The sequence below is a fragment of the Lissotriton helveticus genome, chromosome 8, assembly GCF_964261635.1.
Source record: "Lissotriton helveticus chromosome 8, aLisHel1.1, whole genome shotgun sequence".
In the NCBI taxonomy this organism is placed as follows: Eukaryota; Metazoa; Chordata; class Amphibia; order Caudata; family Salamandridae; genus Lissotriton; species Lissotriton helveticus.
In genome coordinates this window covers 390,927,221-390,950,151 of record NC_136069.1, presented here as the reverse complement: position 1 = coordinate 390,950,151, position 22,931 = coordinate 390,927,221, and the positions used below count along the sequence as shown (strand labels likewise).

At 43.5% G+C, this 22,931-nt stretch overlaps 1 protein-coding gene across 9 annotated transcripts in view; it reads right to left on the bottom strand.

The window, feature by feature from the left end:
- The window catches only part of LOC144772708 (uncharacterized), a 1,708,106-nt gene that overhangs the window by 1,439,996 nt on the left and 245,179 nt on the right, over positions 1 to 22,931 (bottom strand). For 7 of the 9 annotated variants that reach the window (XM_078657210.1, XM_078657206.1, XM_078657207.1 and 4 more), the window contains one exon: positions 12,510 to 12,540. In XM_078657210.1, coding sequence (XP_078513336.1) covers positions 12,510 to 12,540 — 31 coding nt within the window. The remainder of the gene's footprint in view (positions 1 to 12,509; positions 12,541 to 22,931) is intronic. The other 2 variants (XM_078657211.1, XM_078657208.1) reach the window with 1 other exon arrangement.

Here is a 22,931-nt window from a genome sequence, read left to right as displayed (position 1 = left end):
AGCTGGGTTGCGCGGGAATGGCTGGTTTCCTACCTTCACAACAGACACCAAGTGGTGGCGTTGCCGCCTTTTAGATCTGGCATTAGAAGAGTAGGGCAAGGTGTGCCCCAGGGGTCGGCAATCAGCCCCATTCTATTTAATCTATACCTCCGTTCCTTGATCAGATTGGTCAAATCCTTCGGTATCTCTGCAATTAATTACGCCGATGATACACAGCTCATCTTCTCCTTTGAAGGCAAAGATGCTGTGTCTAAGGAGACCTTCCATCATTGTATGACAGCTACTGCGGACTGGTTGCGAGAGAATTCACTTCAGCTTAATGGGTCTAAGACGGAGGTGCATCTCTTTCCCAGGGCAGTCTAAAATTTGTGAGTGCGTAATGGTCAAGGAGAGTCAAAGCGCCAGGATGCCCTCTGGGTGATAGTCTGCGCTATAGAAGTATGCGATACATACATACATACATACAAGGGAGGTGTCTGACATTAGTAACCATGAGTAACAGGTCAGGGGTAAGATACCAATGGTCAACACGCAACCATGTACAATGAGAGGTGGAATAAAAGGTGTAGCCCTTGCTAAGTAAATGTCTGGAGTGTCAAGCATCAGCGAGGTGGAGCGATCTCAAAATGATACAGAGCACTTGCATCGCACAAGGTTTGGAAATGTGGCCATTGCCAGATGAGTCCAGGGAGGGACTGAGGGTTCAATTGAAGTTAGTATGCAGTCAGAGTGCAAGTGAGTAATGTGTATGGAAATATCATGAAAAAATTCTGGTATGTCTACATTGGGGTATAAACATTGATCAGCAGTAAAGATTTAGTAGCAAAAGAGTTGGAGACTAATATGTAGTGGCCCTCTGGATCTCCTATAGATCAGAATGCAGACACCTCTAGATTAAGCGCTATAATTATCAAAGAATCGGTTACCACCACAGGATGATGCATAGTGTTTGGGGGAGTTTGGTGCACAGTGGGCCTCTTGTAGAAAGGCTGGTTAGATACCATGTATGGACAGGTAGAACAACACCCATCTCCCCTTACGTGGGTTGGTCCATCCCCTGACATTCCAAGTCATACATCTTAAGGCTCACGCCCCAGCCCCCTATCCAGCTGACCCATGTGAGTCAAGTTACAGAAATTGCAGTGCAAAGGTATCAACAATAAAACAGTGCATGGCGTGCAACATAGTATTTCTCTTGTGAAAGAAAAGAAAGATTAATACAATAGTAGAGCAAGAAAAACCCATACCCCCACCCACACCGAATAACAAACAAACAGTATCCAGTGAAACCCATAATTATCCCAAGAAACAAGGAGAAAGCAATCATTTGAAATAATCCTAGAGGGGTGGCAACTCTCTAAGGAGAATGCCAATTGGCCATAATCTTAGCATAATATATACCAGCATGTCAAGCTACATGAGCAATATGAAAAGTAGAACAATGCCCTAGTATGAGGCGATCAGTATGCCTCAACTTCATTGTGGTGTTATGTGTTGGCAAGGAGAAAGTACACGAATCTTCAGAAACCCAGGGGGGTGAAGAGATGGATGATCCATCCCCAGGCACCTTAGTCCCAATACCATGTTGCTTTCAAAAGGGGGGCAGAATCTGCAGGAGAGTAAAAAATATGATGTTTGCCATTCACCTGGACACGAAAGCGAGCAGGGTACAGCATAGTATAGTGCGCACTAGCTTCCTAAAGTGTGCGTTTAACGTTGGCAAATTTGCAGCGTGCCTCTTGCGCTAGTGGTGTGAAATCAGGGAAAAGAAAAACATCCATCCCCTGGTAATAAAGCTGCCCCTTCTCGCGAGCAAGGCGAATTGCAGTATCTTGGCCGCATTAGTTGAGGAGTCTAGCAATGATCAGTCAAGTTTGAATGCCAGGCACTGGTCTCGGACCAGGGGTTCTGTAATCCATCTCCACTGCAAATGTAGATGAAAGTGCCTCCTTATCAAATGGTTCCAGGAGCAGGTGCACAACAAAAGTGTCCATGTGCCCAGTGTTTGTGTACTCCGCTATTCCAACAATGTGGATATTATTTCGACCCGAGCGAGCCTCTAAATCCTCAGTCTTGGCAGCCATCTTCTTGAGAAACCTCGCCACTTTCTCGAGGTGCTTGTTTGTTGTAGAACTACTGCCTTCAATGCGGATATGTGCTGATCTGTGGCGTCAAGTTGAGTTTCGAGCTTGTCCATGCCTTCATGCATTGCATCTAATCGTGCAGAGAGAACATTGAAGCGGGAGTCAATTGATTTGAACCCGGCTTTCAGCTTAGCCATGATTGCCAGAGTGCCCTCAAGTGCAGGGGTTTCTGTCAGAGATACTGCAGGGGCATCCTCTAGGGGACCGACAGCTCTTCCTTACCGGGCGGTCCGGGCAGTGTTGGAGGAGTGCTGCTGCTGTTTTGGGTCACTGTACCCCATTATGCAGCTGGTACTCTCCGATATATAATCCAGCGTAGTTCAGAGAAAATGGCAAACAGCTACAAGTGGGCAAAACCACACTAATAGCTCACCGCAATGCCAGGCGGCGCGGCTAGTTGACACAGAAAAAAAGGAGAAAACATGCAGTATAACCTGGTATGTGCACCACAGATATTATCTGGTGGTCACCACAAATGTCGGGCAATGAGGCAAAAAGGCATCACAGTAATCCACAAGGTAGCCAATGGTCTGTGCAAAGACTACAGGTAGGCCAGGGCCGGTGAGCACCAAACCACCAACCTCCAGGCCCCCGAGCATGTACACTGCGCTTGGTTGCAGGAAACATCACTCTAATTAAGGCCAGGGTACCAGATGAGGTAAGAGCATAGATAGTAATACTTTAGACTTTAGATAATGTGGCCCAGTGCATCACAAAGAAAGTCCCAGAGGGGCCTTCTGCCCCGTGCAGGTATGGCCAAGGAAATGAAGGGCCAAGCGTCCCAGGGGTGCGACTCACTCACTCACTCACTCACTGGCGACCCACATTGGCCAGGAACAGGGCATCCGTCTCAGGAAGAGGTGTGGTGCCGCAGCTAGGGCGACTGACTCTGGAATCTGGGGATCACGGTTCGATCCCTGGCACCGGCGGCAGATTAGCCCAGCACCATGTGACTCTGGACAGTAGCTTGCTTAATCTTCCTGACGGCCATCAGCGCCTAGAGACCCTTGCGGGTGATTGTGCGCTTTACAAATGTGAATTTATTATTATTATTATTACTGCATCATGACAGCCCCGGCAGTAGACCCGCAGGAGAGAAGAGCGGCCGGAAGCCCCAGCATCGTTTTGTGCCAAACACGAGCACAGCCCCGCCCTCAGGCTCATCTGCGACCCCAGTCGTCGCGGTCCTCTGAGGGCAACGTCATGCCATGATCGACAGCGGGCCAGAGACGGTCACTGCAACCACCCAGGTGAGAAATGTCCGGGTTGCAGGGACGCCACGATCAGCCCATCATCACCATGGCTGGGCACCAACAGGCTATGGCAGGCTGCAGCAAAGTGGCAAGCTCTCCAGAGCTTAAGAGCTGAGTGGCCATCTTGGTCCTCGGCTCGGCCACGCTCCATTAAAGCTATCTTATAGTGTCCTTCAGACCCAGGAGCAAGTGCTGCAATTGAGGCAAATAGCATTTGCATCTATGTTAGCACACCAGTCAATTCAATTCAAGTCAATACTTTATTCGGTTACAGAGTGTATATAACCATAAAAGCACATTATAAAAACAGTAAGTTAAAAAGATTCAGAACAATAAAAAGATATACACTGTACAAAAGGATGGTGCCCTAAATAGAGATGAAAATTCATATAAAGCTGTTATCACATGATGATTGTTTTCCTACATCTACAGACATTTTTTTAAAAAGCTGATACAGAGGCTACAATGTAGACAGACTCTAATTGTTGTAGACGGACATAAGCTGGCCAGCACTGCCTTATACTTAATAATTTTAAAATTGGTACAAGACATATCTTTCTCTGTACAGAATAAAATTGACAGAAAAACAAAACGTGTATAGAAGTTTGTTCAGAGGTGTCGTCACAGGGACATTTACACAGCGGTTTTGCCCAGAAATTTATTGTAGGGAAACTGAGTAATCTGTGCAGGGTACTCAATCTAAAACGAATTAATAGGATTCTGTCATAGTCACTTGTTATTAATCGTAGATATGGCTGGATACTGAGAGTCGTTAATGATAGGTTGTGTGCCTGTACCGTGCTTTTACTAATTTCAATGGACAATCTCCGCTCATTCAGACAACTCAAACAGTTTCTTTTAAGATCTTTCCTGGAAATAGAGGTCATGGTCATTGGGTCATCATAAAATTCTTGGTGGCCAATATTATATAAAAATGATTTAACATACAGTAACCATTGGATACGATTGACCCCTTCCATGGCCCTGGAGTCGGCAAGAATGCTCCGGCTAAAAAAAGTTTCATCAGTTGTCCATATCCTATGCCACAACAGAACCGGTTGAATCTTTATAAGGTCTTCCAGATAAGCAAGTCCCAGTTCAGTGTGGCAAATAAAAGAAGAGGTACTGTTTGGAACCATCAACAAAAATCTTAAGAAAATATTTTCTGCTGTTTGCAGTGAACTTACGTCCGCATAGCCCCATATGCCAGCCCTGTATGTAGATACAGTGACAGATTTTGCCTTGTAGATGTCTAGTAACTCAACAGTGGGATGCCTACCCAGTCTCCTACTGAAGTTAGATAATGCTGTAAGAGTCTTAATATATAACAATCTCCTGGTGCTAACAGCCTGCACCCATGTCCCTGTACGCTCAAACAGTATTCCAAGATACGAGAAAGTCTTGGTATTTTCTATTTGTTTTTCACCAATAAATATGGATTTCATCTTTTTACGCCTGGCCCGCAATTCATTACAAAGGTTTTAGATGAGTTGATAGTAAGACCTATTTCGGTCATAAAATTAGCAAAAGTGGTTACCACCCTTTGCAGTCCCAGAGGGGTTCGGGCCATTAGGACAGCATCGTCCGCATACAATACTGCTGGGATAGGGCGCTTGCCGGCCGCAGGAAAATGCTTACATTCATTCACCAGGACCTTTTCGAGATTATTGATATAAAACGTGAAAAGGAACGGGGCACGGACACAGCCTTGCCTCACGCCCCGTTTTACTTTAGAGTGCCCAGTGCATTCCCCACCCCGCCCGAATCGTACCTGTGCCCTAGCCCCTAGATAAAACTCTCTTATATATACAATTAAGGCTGCGTTGACACCCAGTTCTTCTAAAATCATCCATAGATTATTGTGTCTCACACAATCGAACGCCGATGAAAGGTCGACAAAAGCTAAATACAGGGCACATTTTTTTGCTGAGATATACTTACTCAGCAAAATACTTAAGTTGAGGCCCTGCTCGATTGTGCCCAACTTTTTGCGAAATCCAAAATGGAGATCGCTTATGACAGAGTGTTCCTCTGCCCATTCCTGTAGTCTATTTAAAATGACCCGACCCACTATTTTCACAGTCGAATCCAATAAAGATATTGGACGATAACAGGCTGGTTCGTTTCTATCACCTTTCCTATAAATCGTCACAAGGATGGACTCATACCATGTTTCAATCAGACCACCAGAAGTAGTTGCATTAAATACTTGGGTCAAAAGGGGGCCCCATAAAGAGATATTGGCTTTAAAAATATTGACTGGGACGCCGTACGGGGCTACAGTCTTTCGTCCCCGGCTTGCCGAAATTGCCATATTAACCTCGCTTAGCTCAAATACAAGTGGCTCCTGTTGATTCCTTAGGACTAGGGCGAAGTCCCCTTCGGCACCCTCGCCCAGAGTACCGACATCCACCGTATGACCCTCCCTCTCGTGGCTGACTAAAGAGGGTTCATCATATAAGGTCGAGAAATACTCAACCCATCTATGTTCCGGGATGGCCAGTTCTATAGCTGCAACATCCTTATCTCTAAGGAAGGGTAGATTCACTGCTCTCCAAAATGCACTTGAGTCTTTAATAATAGAGGCATCACGGAGGGCTGTCCAGGCTTCGGGCTTCAGATTACTCTTCTACACTTTAGGGCATGATTATAGTCCCTTCTTGCCTCTCTGATCTTATTCCTATCTATGGGGTTAATGTGTAGTTCAAGCTTCAGATTACTATGGGCCTTAGTGCAGTTAGAGTCAAACCACCCCTTTTTTCCTTTATACTTATTTTTGGGGGTTTTAAAGATTGTCAATGCCCTCTTAATATAGTCTGTAATTTTGTTGAAACTAACAATGATTTCATTAGAGGGAGTATGTTCTTCCAGACACACTTTTAAGTTGTCATGGCAATTTGAAATGACACCTGCCAAAAATTCTTCGGGTACCACTTTATCCCAACTTAGGGCATAGTCATTTTGTCTGGACAATGAAATATTCTCCAACATCTGATTAGGGCTCCTCAGCCTACATGCGTTTTCTTTAAACAACAACAAGCACATACTTTGAGCAAAGTGATCCCCTAGCACAATTTCATGGCAACGGAAGTCCTCAACAAATGCTCCATAGCTGTTAGATACCAAGATGTAATCTATTGTGGTAAGAGCACCACGTCCATTACATGTGGGGCAAAGGGGTACAGGAGGATCACACAGAACATTTGCGAACCCCATATCAAATTCAAAAATTAACACGGGAATCACCATACCCAGTATGCGGAAAGTGGGCAATAGTGGACTCTAGATCATATGAGAGTCCACAATTCCCATAGTCCGAATGTTGACACCTAGCAATATTAAAATCCCCCCCCAGACTATAATTGAATCTTTATTACCTGAGTCCTGTAACTTAAGTAGATGTCCCCTTAATGTTTTCACCACCTCCCCTACCAAGTTATGGGGGATATTATTATAATAATTCACCAGTAATACTACACAAGATGCATCTACCACTAGCCTGATGATCTGGAAAAAACAATTCTCAACTACCATGTCTGTTTTTAAGAAATTTGATAGACTCGAGACATAGGTACATAGCCCCCCTTTAGCTCGACCATAGTTAGAGGCTATGGCAGTGGTGTGCAGGGTCTGATATCCATTAATGTGAATTGGTTCCAGTGTCCATGATTCCTGTACACTGAAAACGTAAAATTGTTCTATAAATTTATACCACATTACATTGCTCAACTTAGATTTTAGCCCAGCCACATTCCAGAACATAAAGTTACAACTTCCCTTTCCACTGGTGTTTGTGTTAACTACCATACTGTCGTCTAGGGTTGATATAGGGGAAAAATCTCCCACAGTTGTACAGGGTATTTCCCCTATGGAGCCGCAATTTGTATTAGTACTATCTGTGCCACCTCCATCATTCCTTGTTGTAATATTGTGCCATGCATAACAGGCACAACATTGCCCCTTGCTATAGACTCGTTGGGCCCGCTAATCATGTAAGTACTATCCTGTCGTTGGAGGTCCAAGCCCTCCCCCCTATCTATTACAGCCTGTCTCTGCGCCTGGGTTAGGTCAGATAATGGTTTGGACGCTCTTGGTCCAGAATTAAAAATATTATGGACTTCCAAAGCATTTAGTCAATCTACTTCCTTCAAGGGGGCAAACTGGTTTGAGACCGGAATACTAAATATGGACGGAACATATGGAGGGATCATAAAATGGTCCTTACGCCAGCTTCCATAATCCCGACGGCGATGGGTTGTAACGGCATTTTGGGCTAAAGGGTAGAAAGAGACCAGAGATAGTGCTCTAATAACAGTTTGTTGTCCCAAAAGACAGGGAGGATGGATTAACAGCCTAACAGTCTCAGGGAACCTAAAATTAATAATCACACAGTCCCCTGGCATAGTCTTATTTGTGGGGCCCACCCAACCTACCCTACGCACCATTAGGATCTCACCCGCCCTTGTGTATGGAAATTGTTTGTGAGTAGCCAACCAGAACAATATCTTATTTCTAAGATCTAGTTGGGTCTCGTTTTGGCTGTGTTTACGTACAGGGATACCTGCCAGGATTAGTACATATGGTGCAGCCGCTGGTGGTAAATCAATCATTGGAAGGGATTGATTTTGTATTTCCCTGACTGAGATGGGTCCCCCTCTGTTCTCTTCCGTGAGTGTGTGATCCAGATCCACGGTACTGGTTAGCTTAACTCCTGCGCCATGGATTTGGGTTTGGGCCCCTCTCCTTGCTTTAAAACGGGTCTCTGTCGGGAGTTGCTCCTCTATTTGCTGTGTAGACTTTGTGGCCACCTCAGGGATAGGAACTATCTTGTTGGGGTTTACCATGTCTGGTGTCCTATCAGGAAGAGATTGAATTAGATGGTTCTCAGAGGGGATCTGGTGGATGTCCGCCCTAGTTTGGTATCTAGTAGGTATATGAGGATTAACGCTTTGCGGCCTAGTCACTTGAATATTGCCCATGTTGATTACTAGCTTTTGTATAAGATCGTATAATGGGGCTATCTCATCCTTTGTAATAGTTTGACATTGTGTGAGGAGGTCAGATAATAGGGATTGAGCCCACGGTGGATATAAATGAGGTGAGGCGCAATTCTCTGTACTTGTACCCTTTAAAGTGTCTTTATCAGAGCCGATCCCCACCTTTTTCCCCTTAGACCCCCTGTTTTTACCTTGTTTTCTCTTCCTATCTTTTTTAGGTACTATAACAATACCCTCTCTAACTGGATCAGATTTAGAATGATGAGCTAACATAGAGTCTTGTAAAGTGTGACATTCAGGTATAGATGAACCAGAAACATTTAGAGTAATTGAGGGAGTCAGAGTCACCAGGGAGGAAAAGTCAGGTGTAATGGATAAGCGTCTTTCCGTGAGTTCAATTTCCGTGGTGACAACCCCAATCGCCTTTGTAGCATCAAGTCAATGGCTGTGGGCAAGCAAGCTGCGGGTATTTAAGGCTTAGAGTGATGCCCTTTCACAGTACATGCGCGTTTTCTTTGAGTGCGCACCGGTGCATTAGTTAAATATATCGTTAAGTAATTACCTTACTTCCTGGGGAAATCAATCAAGAGGGGTGGCCCAGCCTGGCCACCTCCGGTCAGTGACGGGCAAGGACGGGCCCGCCCTTGCCCGCGCGCGTCCCGCGCTGCTGGATGCGTGGCCCCCAGATGAAGGCTGGTGGCGCCGGGCGATGACGCTGTCCGGGTGCGCCTGCGGTGGTTCTGGGGACTGTGGTCCGTTTGAAGATCCCGGCAAAGTCTCAGCCATTTTCCTGACGGCAGGCTGCTCGCGTACTCCCTCTGCCACAGGAAAACAGGGGAAGGCAGGCTGGCTACAGGACCGTTCCCCTCACGGTTGTCCCGGTAGGTCTGGTGTGTGGTTGCGGGTCGCGCGCTGCGGAAGGCGTGGCCCCCAGATGAAGGCTGGCGGAACCGGGCAATGACGCTGTCCGAGTGCGCCTGCGGTGGTTCTGGGGACTGTCGTCCCTTTGAAGATCCCGGCAAAGTCTCAGCCGTTTTCCTGACGGCAGGCTGCTCGCGTGCTCCCTCTGCCACAGGAAAACAAGGGCAGGCAGGTTGGCTACAGGACCGTTCCCCTCACGGTTGTCCCAGTAGGTCTGGTGTGTGGTTGCGCGTTCCGCGCTGCAGGAGGCGTGGCCCCCAGATGAAGGCTGTCGGCGCCGGGCGATGACGCTGTCCGGGTGCGCCTGCGGTGCTTCTGGGGACTGTGGTCCCTTTGAAGATCCCGGCAAAGTCTCAGCCGTTTTCCTGACGGCAGGCTGCTCGCGTACTCCCTCTGCCACAGGAAAACACGGGCAGGCAGGCTGGCTACAGTACCGTTCCCCTCACGGTTGTCCCGGTAGATCTGGTTTGTGGTTGCGCGTCCCACGCTGCGGGAGGCGTGGCCCCGAGATGAAGGCTGGCGGCGCCGGGCGATGACGCTGTCCGAGTGCGCCTGCGGTGGTTCTGGGGACTGTGGTCCCTTTGAAGATCCCGGCAAAGGCTCAGCCGTTTTCCTGACGGCAGGCTGCTCGCGTGCTCCCTCTGCCACAGGAAAACACGGGCAGGAAGGCTGGCTACAGGACCGTTCCCCTCACGGTTGTCCCGGTAGATCTGGTTTGTGGTTGCGCATCCCACGCTGCGGGAGGTGTGGCCCCCAGATGAAGGCTGGCGGCGCCGGGCGATGACGCTGTCCGGGTGCGCCTGCAGTCGTTTTGGGGACTCTGGTCCCTTTTAAGCATGGGCGGTTTTTGCGAATTGGCAATCAGCAAAATTGCGTATTTACGGATTCGCAATCCGCAAAATCCGCGCACTCTCGCGAATTTTGCAGATTCCTTTTTTTTTGTGTTCGCAAGTGTTTCTGCCATTTCGCGAGGGTTTTTTACCAGTTCGCAAACGCGAACTTACTTGTCGGGTAGCAACGGTCGCGACCATGTTGTTTCTACGTCTGGTTCATCACAGCACCCTCTGTTTCACCACTGCCACCCTCTGTTTCACCACTGCCACCCTCTGGCTCACCCATGCCACCCTCTATCTCACCCATGCCACCCTCTAGTTCATCCCTGTAGATTATGGGGGGAAAAGCACACCTGCCCTACCTCAACTGACATGAATGAATTAGGGGCTGATTAATGTGCCACTGAATTTGAACTTCCAGGCTGGCACCTGCTTCCTTATCTGTAATTGCTTTCTGTTGCAGTGTAATTTTTTTAACAGGACCTTTGTTGATTACTTGTAGCTATTCTCTGAGCCTGCTGTGAGGGTCAGAGCAGGGTCATAGAATAGTTGCAAGTAGGCAACTGAACTCTGAAGGGGCCCCTCAGGAAGCACTACAGGGAATGGTTACTGATGATAAGATTGAACTTTTGCACCTGCCAAGTGCTTTCAGTTTTGCAAAAATCCAAATATCCAGCAGCATCCACAAAAAGTAATCCTTCCAGGCACTACAGGGAATGGTTACTAATGATAAGATTGAACTTTTGCACCTGCTGAGTGCTTTCAGTTTTGCAAAAATCCAAATATCCAGCTGTATCCACAAAAAGTAATCCTTCCAGGTCAAGATCCAAATCAAAGTGACCAGCACATGAAGAAAGCACTGGGAGGAGCCTGCTGGACAGGAACAGGAAGTTGGAGACTGTGGGGCACTTCCTTCCTCCCACCCCCCCCCCCAAAATGGACTCCTTGCAAAAAAAAGTGCAGGCAAATGTCAACCTGAGGAGTTATTCTGATAAAAATCATAATTTTCAAGGTTTATGCTGCCTGCTGGTGGATTTCTTGTGCGAAATTGCAAATTTTGCAATCTCGCAATTGCGAGATTGTCGCTGCCCGCCGCATCTACGTGTTCGCAAGTGTTTACTCCCGCGAAATTGTATAGTATTCTAGTTGGCAAGTGTGACCAAGCAAAAAATCCGCTTCGCACGGATTTACGAATTTTCGGCAAGTTCGCGAGAGTTCGCGGATTGCGAATTTGCCGAAAATCCACAAAATCCGCGAGCGGAACGGATTTTACGCCCATGCTTAGTCCCTTTGAAGATCCCGGCAAAGTCTCAGGCGTTTTCCTGACGGCAGGCTGCTTGCGTGCTCCCTCTGCCACAGGAAAACACGGACAGGCAGGCTGGCTACAGGACCGTTCCCCTCACGGTTGTCCCGGTAGGTCTGGTGTGTGGTTGCGCGTCCCGCGCTGCGGGAGGTGTGGCTCCCAGATGAAGGCTGGCGGCGCCTGGCGATGACGCTGTGCGGGTGCGCCTGCGGTTGTTCTGGGGACTGTGGTCCCTTTGAAGATCCCAGCAAAGTCTCAGTCGTTTTCCTGACGGCAGGCTGCTTGCGTGCTCCCTCTGCCACAGGAAAACACGGACAGGCAGGCTGGCTACAGGACCGTTCCCCTCACGGTTGTCCCGGTAGGTCTGGTGTGTGGTTGCGCGTCCCGCGCAGCGGGAGGTGTGGCTCCCAGATGAAGGCTGGCGGCGCCTGGCGATGTCGCTGTCCGGGTGCGCCTGCGGTTGTTCTGGGGACTGTGGTCCCTTTGAAGATCCCGGCAAAGTCTCAGCTGTTTTCCTGATGGCAGGCTGCGCGCGTGCTCCCTCTGCCACAGGAAAACACGGGCAGGCAGGCTGGCCACAGGACCGTTACCCTCACGGTTGTCCCGGTAGGTCTGGTGTGTGGTTGCGCGTCCCACCAGTCACTTTTTTTGGCTAAGTGCAAAGTGCACCTATTCCTGTTTTTACACATGAAGTCACCAGATGGGAGCAATTTATGTTGAGAAGAAAAGGCATCTGTGCTTGTCTCTACAGTAAGGATGTAAACCTTTTCTTGTTCTATTGCGTGTCCCGGCTTACAAGAGAACCTTTTACTATTTAGCACTCTTTAACTCTGTTTTACAATGTTTAACTGTTGCCATTTCTCTGCTTGTTTTGTATCTCAATTTTACATATTTATGGTTGGTTTCTTATCTTGAGTGTACTCTTTGACATGTTTTTTCATGGAAGTACTTTTCGTTTCAATAATATATTCATTAATAAAAATGCTAATCTAATTGCTAAATACTAAAGTCCACAATTCTCATGCGTTGAATTCTTCTATGAAAAGGGTAAAACTTACTTTGCTGTTCTTTTTTGCGGAGTTGCAGCTGCTAAAAATAAAAAGGAGAATTCTGTCACGCCTAAAATAAAGGACAGGAGCATAAATTTACTACTACACATGAGTATAACAGTATGTATGTATGCACAATAACTAAATCATAGATAGAAAGAGCCAGGATGCTGCACAAGAGTACAGGTATAGCCACATTTATAATGCATCATCTGAACATGGGTTCACTCATAATGAACAATTTACTTTCCTTTTGTAACACCTACTCTGGTAGAGACTCTATCTATCTGTGGATTCCTTACAGACCCTCTCATCCTCCCCGCTTTGCTAATGGATTTCTCATTATAGGGTAATTATGAGGTCCTTAGTGTAAGGAATGAGCAGGTAGATAGAGTCTACCAGATAAGAAGTTACCAAAGTTAAGTAACTTGTTCATCTGATAGAGACTTCTTGCTGCAGATGTTTTAACTTGGAATGGATACCCAATGAATACCTCTGCAGAGGTGGGTCTGTGAAAAGGCTAGATCAGGAAGTTCTGGAATACTGAGCGAGATAAATGCCCCTCAGGATAGACCTGACTATCTAGGCAGTACTGTTTGGTAAACATGTGCAGAGACGCCCACATTGCAGCCTGACAGATGTCCAAGACAGGGACTTCATGAGCTAAGGCAACTGTGATAGCCTTGGATCTGATGGAACAAGCATGCATACCCTCAAGAAGTTGCTTCTTGGCCTGCGCATAGCAAACTCAAATGCACAACACAATCCATTGTGAGATGTCCCATTTCCGCACAGCCTTTCCTTTCTACACCCCAACATTCCCAATGTCCATGCGGAATTCTCTGGTACGAGCAACATAAAATGACAATGATATTTTTGGATCTGGGCAGTGGAGTCTCTTCTTTGGAAGGGTGAGGCAGAGCATAGAAGGTAGGCCATGTCACGGTCTGGCCTCTGTGAAAAGGTGTCACCAATTTCAGCAGGAAAGAGGCACGAGTTCTAAACACCAGCTTGTCCGGGAAGAATGTTGTGTAATAAGGATGAGCAGAAAGTGCTTGCAGTTCGCTAACCTTTAGACAATGCAATGGCCACCAGAAAAACTGTTTTTATGGTCAACAAATGAAGAGGACAATTGTGTAAGACCTCGAAAGTCTCATGCATCAGGAAAGTTAAAACTAGGTTCAGGTCCTATTGGGGTATGGTGAAGAGTTTTGGAGGCAACACATATGTTGTTGTCATTTGAGAAAACAAGTCACATCTGGTGTCTTAAATAGGTATTGCGGCAACCACAAGAAAGGCAATATAGCTGAAAGACATCCTTTAATGGTGCCCAAAGCAAAGCCTTGCCGGGCCAATGAGAGAACAAATAACAAAACCTGAGATAAAGGTGCAAAAAGGATCAATATTTTCAAAAGCACACCAAGCCACACATTTGTTCCAAAATGAGGCATATACTGTCTTAGTTGATGGATGCCTGGCTGCCAGAATGATGTCACAGACTTCAGAAGGGAGGTCAAAAGCTGTCAACTGCTGCCACTTAATCTCCATGCATGAAGGTGGAGGAACGATGCACATGTTCAGGAACATATTCAATGATCTTCCACTTTTTGCCTATCAAAGAGCTCCCAATTTAGGAAGTTTAATTAAAGCTAAGGAACCGAGTAAAATTTAAAACTTCAGAGGAACATTGCCCTGCCACAACTGCAGTCATTGCAACCACAAAATCCACAGTTGCTACCCATTTTCAGGAAGCTGCACACAACATTAGTCAATTGAGGTTTTTAATTTTGGAGTCAGTCTCAAAACAAGAAGGTGTTGATAACAATAAACTACTCTTGAAACGTGAAAACTATTGGATTTATAAACTAGATACTTTAAAGCCCAACGGGATGAATGATAGGGTTGAATTTAGCTGTAACCTATAGAATCAGAATTTACAAATAACTTTATTGACAATGTACTTGCTATGTATGCCATTGATTGACCATGATTAGACTGTTCTCTGTCACTTAGTGTTTTTTTTTTAGTTTTTACTTTTATTTTAATTCATTCTTACTTGCTAGTTGATGTAGTTCTATGATATATCTGTTATTTAGATTCACATATACGCATTCTGAGAATGTTTCCTTAAACTGTTTACATCGTTCCAATATGGCACCCATTCTTCTTGTTAGAAGGTTAGTCCTTTCTTTATTTTTATGGATTTGCTTATCTGGAGCAGAAACGCTAACAGACTTTAGACGCAAGTAACTTATCGAGTGAATACTCAAAGCTGCATTATTTTTCATTCAAGTAAGTTCATGAACAGGAACCTATCACCCGGACGATAGGAACATTTTGTTACTTTAAATGATGTACGTTATGTGAAATTGTTTAAATACTGACGGTTTCTGAATTTTGTGTGGTAGCCGCCATGGCGCGTAACTGACTTGTTTAAATCATCACATAGACAGATGATGTGCGTGAAGTCCAAAAATTGGTTATTTCTGAAAGTTGTGTGACAATCGCCCTAGCGCGTAATTGACCTGTAAAATCACCATATGGACAGATGATGAGCATGTAATTTCGAACTTGAAGACATTCATAGTGGCCATCATATTTACTTAATGATTGCCTATAGTCTAGGAATATGTGAATACATTCGATTTGCGTAAATCCATTTTTTTAAAGTCACGAGTGATTTGATTTATTTTTACAATCTGTCTTGAAAATCTACATCTGGGAGCGTTGGCCTTCTCACCATCTCATCTTCCCTTTTGATAAAGTCAATATATGTGGGATAAATAGTTTCTGTTACCTCATGTATCATATCCTTTTGATTGTAGACTTATATCCCTGATGAAGGCTCATTGACAGCCAAAATGCATTGGAGGATGGATATGTTCTAAGAATGAGATTGAATACAATTCATTTGGATTTGAAAATGAAATGGATATAAAAGAATGAAGGAATTCTTGAAAACAAGAAAAAATAAATGAATGTGAACTTAATAACGTTGTGATTAATTGGAACTCACCACTAATTGGGATACCCCTTTGGGGTGAAAGAGCTGTGACTAGGGGACGTCTCCCAGACGGGACACGCTGTTGAATCCTACTGCAAAGCCCACATAAGTCAATGGGCTTGTGTCACCATCAGGATGCAGGAGGCCATAAGAGCCAGCAACCTCAGAGTCAGTTGCACCAAAATCCTGGCTAGAGACTGAAACATTGAAATCATAGCTAAAATATGCTGAACTCACCATTCTGGAGAATGGCCTGAAACTGGGCTGTATTCAGAATAGCTCAGATGAAAGGGGGGGTCTCAGAGGGAGTTAGGTGTGACTTCAGCACATCTATATTGAATCCCAGCAAATGCAGAATGTTTGCCGTAGTCTGGAGGTTGGAAACTACCTTGGGCGTACCTACCTTCAACAGCCAGTCATTGAGGTCGGAGAAGACTGGAACCCCTGACCCCCGAAGTTGATACGCAACCACCACCATCACCTAAGTGAACACCTGAGTGGCACTGGTAAGGCCAAAATAAATCACAGCAGACTGATAATGCTGGTCACCCACCGTAAACTGTAGGTAATGCCTGTGGGCAGACATTAGCGGCCCACAGACAGCCGTACCAGGAATGTGGAGCAGTGCTACTATCCAAACTCCAGGGTCAAGGATGAAAAGGATCTGAGCTAACATGAGCATCTGAATTTCTTCTTCTTATGGGAGAAATTGAGAGGGTGCAGGTCTAAAGGAGTGGCGAGTCCTCCGTCCTTCTTCTGTTTTAGAAAGTAGCTGAAACAGCAACCACAACCTACTTCTAAGGCTGTCACCCTCACAAATGTTCTTTTGACCAAAAGAGTGTTAACTTCCTGATGGAGCAGTTACAGGTGGTCCTCTGTACGTGGTTCTAAAGATGGTAGCATGGGAGGCAGGGTTTCTAGAAAAGGGATGAAGTAACCAAGCTGAAAAGCCTGAAGTACCCATTTGCCCAGTGTTATGTACTGCCAATGGGAAAGGTGCTGTTGGATTCTGCTGCCAATTTGGTGCCTGTGAAGTTACTAGGGCAAAGTAAAGGGGTTGAGGGCTGTGGCTGCTGTGGGGAGTGGTAGACTGGGTCGACCTCTGGTTGGTTGTTCCACGTGGCTTGTGGCAACTGTGTCCACATTCACAAAGGGGCAGTGGTTGCTGTTGGTCTTGGTGGTTGGGAGGGAATTGACCAAGCTAGTAGCACCTACCTTAGCCACGGATTGCTCAAAAGGCAGTTTTTATGGTCAACAAATGAGGAGGACAATTGTGTAGGACCCTGAAAGGCACACACATCAGGAAAGTTAAAACTATGTTCAGGTCTCATTGGGGCATGGTGTAGGGTTTTGGAGGCAACACATATGTTATTGTCATTTGAGAAAATGAGTCACAACTGGTGTCTTAAATAGAGGACAATTAACACAACATGAGACAAGGGTGCAAAAAGGATCAACATTTTCTAGGGGAAACTAAAGGGGTTGAGGGCTGTGGCTGCCATGGTGAGGGGTAGACTGGGTAGTCCTCTGGCTGGTTGTTCCACATGGCTTGTGGCAACTGTGTCCACATTCACAAAAAGGCTGAGGAGGCTGTTGGTCTTGGTGGTAGGGAGTGAATTGATCAGGCTAGTAGCACCTACCGTAGCCACAGATGGTGCAAATGGCAGTTTTTATGGTAAAAAAATGAAGAGGACAATTGGAATGGGGTGGGTGAGGGGCCAAGGAGAGTCCCAGGACCTGTCAGTAGCCAAGTTGTCCTCAAAGTGCTCCAGTGATTAATCTGCCCTGTAGCCAAAGAGGCAGATGCCATCAAAGGGCATTTCCATAAGGGATGCCTGAACATCCTACGAAATTTAGTAGACCTCAATCAGGTTGAGTGCCATTTATGATGCAATTGCTCTGCCTAGCAAGTCGGTCATGTTCTGTCTACCGGCAAATAGTGATCTTTGCTGAGTTTCTGCCATGTGCAATAGCCTGTGACAGTATGGCTCAGGTCTCCTCTGAGACCATGTGCAGCACTTGTGAAACTGAAGCCCAAACTGCGAGGGTGTATTGGCCCAAGAGGCATGCAGTGTTTACTAAGCACAGTTCTAGGCTGGCAGAAGAGAACATCCTCTTGTCGAAGATATCTAGCCTTTTGGATTCTCTACCCGCTGGTGTGGTAGAGAATGCACCAGGGTTGACCTTGGAGGAAGAGGGCGTTTGCCCAGGGTCGCTGGACAGCAGAATTGTGCCACAAATAATGGAAAAAGAGTTACAACTGCATCTTATTTCTCATAGAGATCAAATATGCTTAGATGTTGTGAACAGCACAGCTTATCCTATACCAGATTGTATGGTTTACCAAAGTATGGGGCCCACTGTGAGCTTGCAATTATTACCATATATTATAAACATTTAATTGAATGATATTATAATTTCTGGTTCCATATCAGATGAATGGGATATATATAGCGAGAGAGAGAGACTGTAAAAAATATGATGTTTGATTTAGAAGAATATGCTACCCTGCAAAATGTGATCCTTATTTAAATGCTAACAATAATAAGGAAATGTATTGTTACTATCATTATACACATTAGTACCTTCTAAGAACAAGCTCTGCTAATGAAATATACAATTACACACAGTGGGAAAACATCATGACACCTACTGTAGGCAGCACTGCAAATTACATGGAAATGTTTCACAATTTTTCTAGTGAACCATACAGGATTATGTGCATTTGGAGAGTGAATGGAGCACAACATTTTGGCTAATGGAAAGCAAAGAAGCCCTGTTTAGAGCATGCATGATACGCAGGGAAATGATGTTCCTAAATAAAACTATTTAGCAAGCTTCATGTTTATGATTTAGTGTCATGAAAGATATTAGAAATGCTTCCATTCCCAAAGCAGCACGATTCAAGAACTGGAAGCTGAAAATACACATGACTGAAGGCACAATAAATGACATGATTATAAACCGTACCTACAGCCTATTTATGTTTTTGACATTAGTTTGGCCACTATGGCCAAAATACACAAATGATTGTTTCCTTTCCAACTCTCCTGATTTCAAAGCTAACCATCTTGATCCACGCTATGATGTACTTGTGATAGGTAATATTACAACATTGACAAATTATGTCAACATTGGTTGCGGCACTGTAGTCTGCAGGCTGTGAAACAACGTGTTGCAAATTAGAGGAACATGATATTCCCGACTAGATGTTTGTGCCCACTTGCTCCTAAAGTCAAACACACCAGTTACGTTGTTTCTAATGAGTTATGGAAAGTTTCACAGCAAGAAGTAGCTGAAAGATTTAGATAAACAGATTAAGAGATTTTAGATAAAGCATTGCAAGTAGTAGACAATCGCATTAATATGTTATCCGAACGTGTGTACTCCCTATACAAAATAATGCAATTTGCAATTGCCCTAATAAGAAATAACATATTTGCTGCAGTATGGCCTAGATCAGTCAAGGTGAAGTTCAGCCTAATTGCACATTACAAACACTGCAGGCTGGATGTGTTCCTTCGCAGCTTCTGAATGTTTCAGAGATGTTTTAACCATATAATTTAACTCTAACAAAGAGAACTATGGCACAACAAAGTTGACGAACACTTTATAAAATTTCAGTAATTGGAGCAAACACCATTTTCAGTGTCAGATGCGACATTTATAATGTGGCTTTTACATGGAATGATTTCATTCACCATTACAACGTTTCGTTTCATTAATATTCAAAATTTTGTTTTTGGGATAGTATGAAAGAATTAATCAGTTCCTACACCAATAGTGGAAACTTCCTTTGAAGGCAGGTGTCTAAATGTGGACAAAGTTGTCTTTATAAATGTACACAGCTTTCATAAATTCCACGTGGCCACTTGCTCCTATGTGACTCATAATCATTTCAATTCTCTGTAATGGATATCTGCCAGCTTTAGCATGTTATCATTTTATCAGGTTCTCCTATGTTAAAAATTAAAACACAACACGCAGGGCCCGATTCACAGAACTAACTTAAGACAAAATACTAAACTTACTACCATTTTGGTATTCACAGAAGGCACTTACCTCTTTTGGTATTCACAGAAGGCACTTACTCATTTCGGTATTCACAGAAGTTAGGAGCCCTAATTTTAGGGCTCGTAAATACCTTACGTGAATACCAAAAGTCTTAAAATTAGGATTTTTCTCAGTTTAGTAGTAGAAAAGTTAGGACTCCTAAATGCCTTGATTGAATACCGAAAGTCTTAACATTAGGATTTTTCTCAGTTGAGTAGTAGTAAAGTTAGGACTCCTAACTTTAGGACTCCTAAATGCCTTCTGTGAATACCGAAAGTATTAAAATTAGGATTTTTCTCAGTTTAGGAGTAGTAAAGTTAGGAGTCCTAACTTTACAACTCCTAATACATTTTTAGACTTGACTAATTTTAAAACTAAATAATGTACAAAGATGTATTAAATCAATTTTTTGTAAAAACTTTTTTTAGAATTAGATTCAATAACCAGCCCCTGGTGCGGGATGCCGGGAAAACAGGGCTTTGGATGAAATAGGGTATTAATACCCAGGTATTAAAATTAATACCTGGGTATTAATTTATACTGATATAATTTTGTAAAACTGTTATTTTTATCTTAGTGTATAACATTTTAAAAATAATAGAAGGGTTTAACTCTTTTCCCCTGGGACGGAATGCAAGATAACTAAGGGTTATGGGTGGGAGAGTATCAATACCGAGGTATTATTTTCAATGCATGGGTATTCATTTATAATGCATGTTTTATTAATTTTAAAGAATTAAAATCAATAAAATATTTAATAAAATAATAAAAGGTAAACATGTTTAAGTCAGAGTATATGTAGTTAATTATTTAAGAGTAATACAAATATAAAACAGATATAAAAATAAAAAAGACAACACAAACTGCATTTTTTAAAAGTTGATTTATTTTATTGAAAACATTAATGTCAAAACTAGTTCTGAAAATAAAAGTCAATTTTTATTAATTTAAAAAAAATTTAGGATGTGTGCAATATTGTCTATGTAGTCTGAAGCCACCATCAACAAAAATTGTTGAATTTGACCCAATAGTCGCTCGGACATTTCTTTTGTTCTTTTATAAATCCGTGGGTTCAGACTACCAGTCAATGATTGCGCTATTCTAATTTCTTGGAAACTTTGCTCCTTTGTCAACATTTCCCAAAAATGATACAAGTTTGGGTGAGGTTTTCCAACAGATTTGTTGAAGGAGTTATGCCATCCCTCTATGGCATTGTTTGTTTTTGCTCCTCCCTCTGAGAAGGTCGTGTAGCAATTCTACCGCTCCACATGAAATTGTGGTTTCGTCCTGCGGCCTGACCTGCTTATGTGGCCAATCCATGTGTCACACAAACTGCATTTCTTTAAAAGTTGATTTATTTTATTGAAAACAGAAGACAGTCAATTTAAATGTCAAAACTAATTCTAAAAATAAATGTCAATTTTTATTAATTTAAAAAAATCAACATTGCAACTGTACTGTACTCTATCATATTTGTTTGATTTTTTTAATAGGTTTTCCCACGGTTTCCCATTGAAATCAATGTCCTTTTTTCATTTTTACTAACACGGATGACTTTGCCGGTTCTATGTTACTTTCTACATTTAGTGGATCATCGCAGTAAAGATTGGAATGAAGGAAGAGCTGCTCTAAAGTAAGGCAATACATTTTTTTAAATAGTTTGTGCATTGCTAAGTTTATTGTAAGGAGAGAGGAAGGAGGTTGTTAGAAATAGGATAGTATTCTTTTGTATGTTTTGAATGTATTAACCCACGTTTTCATTCCTTCGCAGGTAGCAGTTGTAGGCCCATGTTGGGTTGATTGGGTTGAAAAGTAATTTTGTAGGGTTGCCAATTTTTCGTCGTATGTTGAAAAATAGTCAGATTCAGTAATAGATGTGTAGTACCTAATCTGCTTACCTTTCGAAAACTTTTAAAAACTTGGCTTTTTAATAAAACCTTCACCTAATCCTTTCCTCTGTTCCCCACACTGCCGCCCCTTCAGCCCAAGTTCTCAGTTTTTTCTACAGCGCTGGGACGCCCCTGGGTAGCCATCGCGCTTTACAAATTCTCATTCCATTCCATTCCAAAGTCAGGAGAAACACAGCAATGTTTTTTTAAACTCAAATTACAGTTTACTATCAGCTATGTAATCCTCAAGTAAGGATGTTTTTTGAATTTTGTGTGCCTGTGAAAAGTGAGAAAAAATCCTTGAATTTGAGTTTCTGGATGCATTTTGGTGATGTTAATCATGGGTAATTCAAAGTCAATTAACACTTTTCTTCAAGATTTTAGCTTATGCCCCTGGTGAAAATTCTGTGTATATTGGGGTTTGCTTATCAGGAAGTAAACTGTACACCAAATGCACTACTGTGTTATTAATGTGGGTGCGAATAGTGTATATTTGGGTGAATGGATGGGGTGTAGATTTAAAAGTGCCATCCATCATCCAAATATAACTAGTCTCTCATTTCACGAGGTTGCCGGTTGCGCTAATTATTAGTATTCTTTTCTGAGGGTTTTTGTTATCACGCAAAAGAAAGGTTTCATTAGTAACAGTGACAGTTCAGGAGGTATGTCAATATGTTTGAGGTCATACATGTAGGGGGTTACTCGCCTGTTTTTTACGCTGTATGATTTTGCGCAGGTTTAGAATTGTGGGCATACAATGTGCTACATGCATAGGAATGTTTTGGGATACCTCCCTCAAAACTGAGCCACAGGGTTCATTGTAGGTGGATGCAAGGTTTTTCATTTGATTTAATTTTTCTCTAACCTCAGTCTCCATTGCAGAGGCAGAGTGGCTCTGCTCTGTGGTCCTTTCAACAGTGTCACCAAGAGTAACTGCTCTGTGCAATGGGCTGAGTAAGATTGCACACACCTCCAATGACAGCTGGGCACAGTTAATCCCTCCTTACAATAAACATAGCCCCTGGACTTTAATAACCTACTGCCTGGGTTGGATTTCAGGTATGTTGCATGTCCTCCAGTTTCCATTTTGAATTTAAACTGGAAAAAAAGCTAAATGTTAGATTTTTGAATTGTTTATTGTTTGCATCCTGTTAAATGAAAACATGTACGTTAATTGTTTATTGATTGTCAATTGTATTTTGAAATGACATGATGTTTATTAGATTGTTTGCCTTTTATTCTGCATGCTAAGATTTTGTGCTTTTCTTTTGTTGTTGAGTCCTGCAAAAAGAATATTAGGCTTTTATTGCTTTTTTTGTAATTATACTCAACTTTTCAAGGTTTTTATTGTGTATTTGCTCGTTGGTTTCCACAGTTCTGGTTGTTGTTTGCTTTGTCTGAAAGATAAAAATGAGAATTGTTGACTTTTTTGTAAATTATCTCTGGTTAGTCTGCTTTTGCAATTTGTTATTTGCCTTTTAAAGT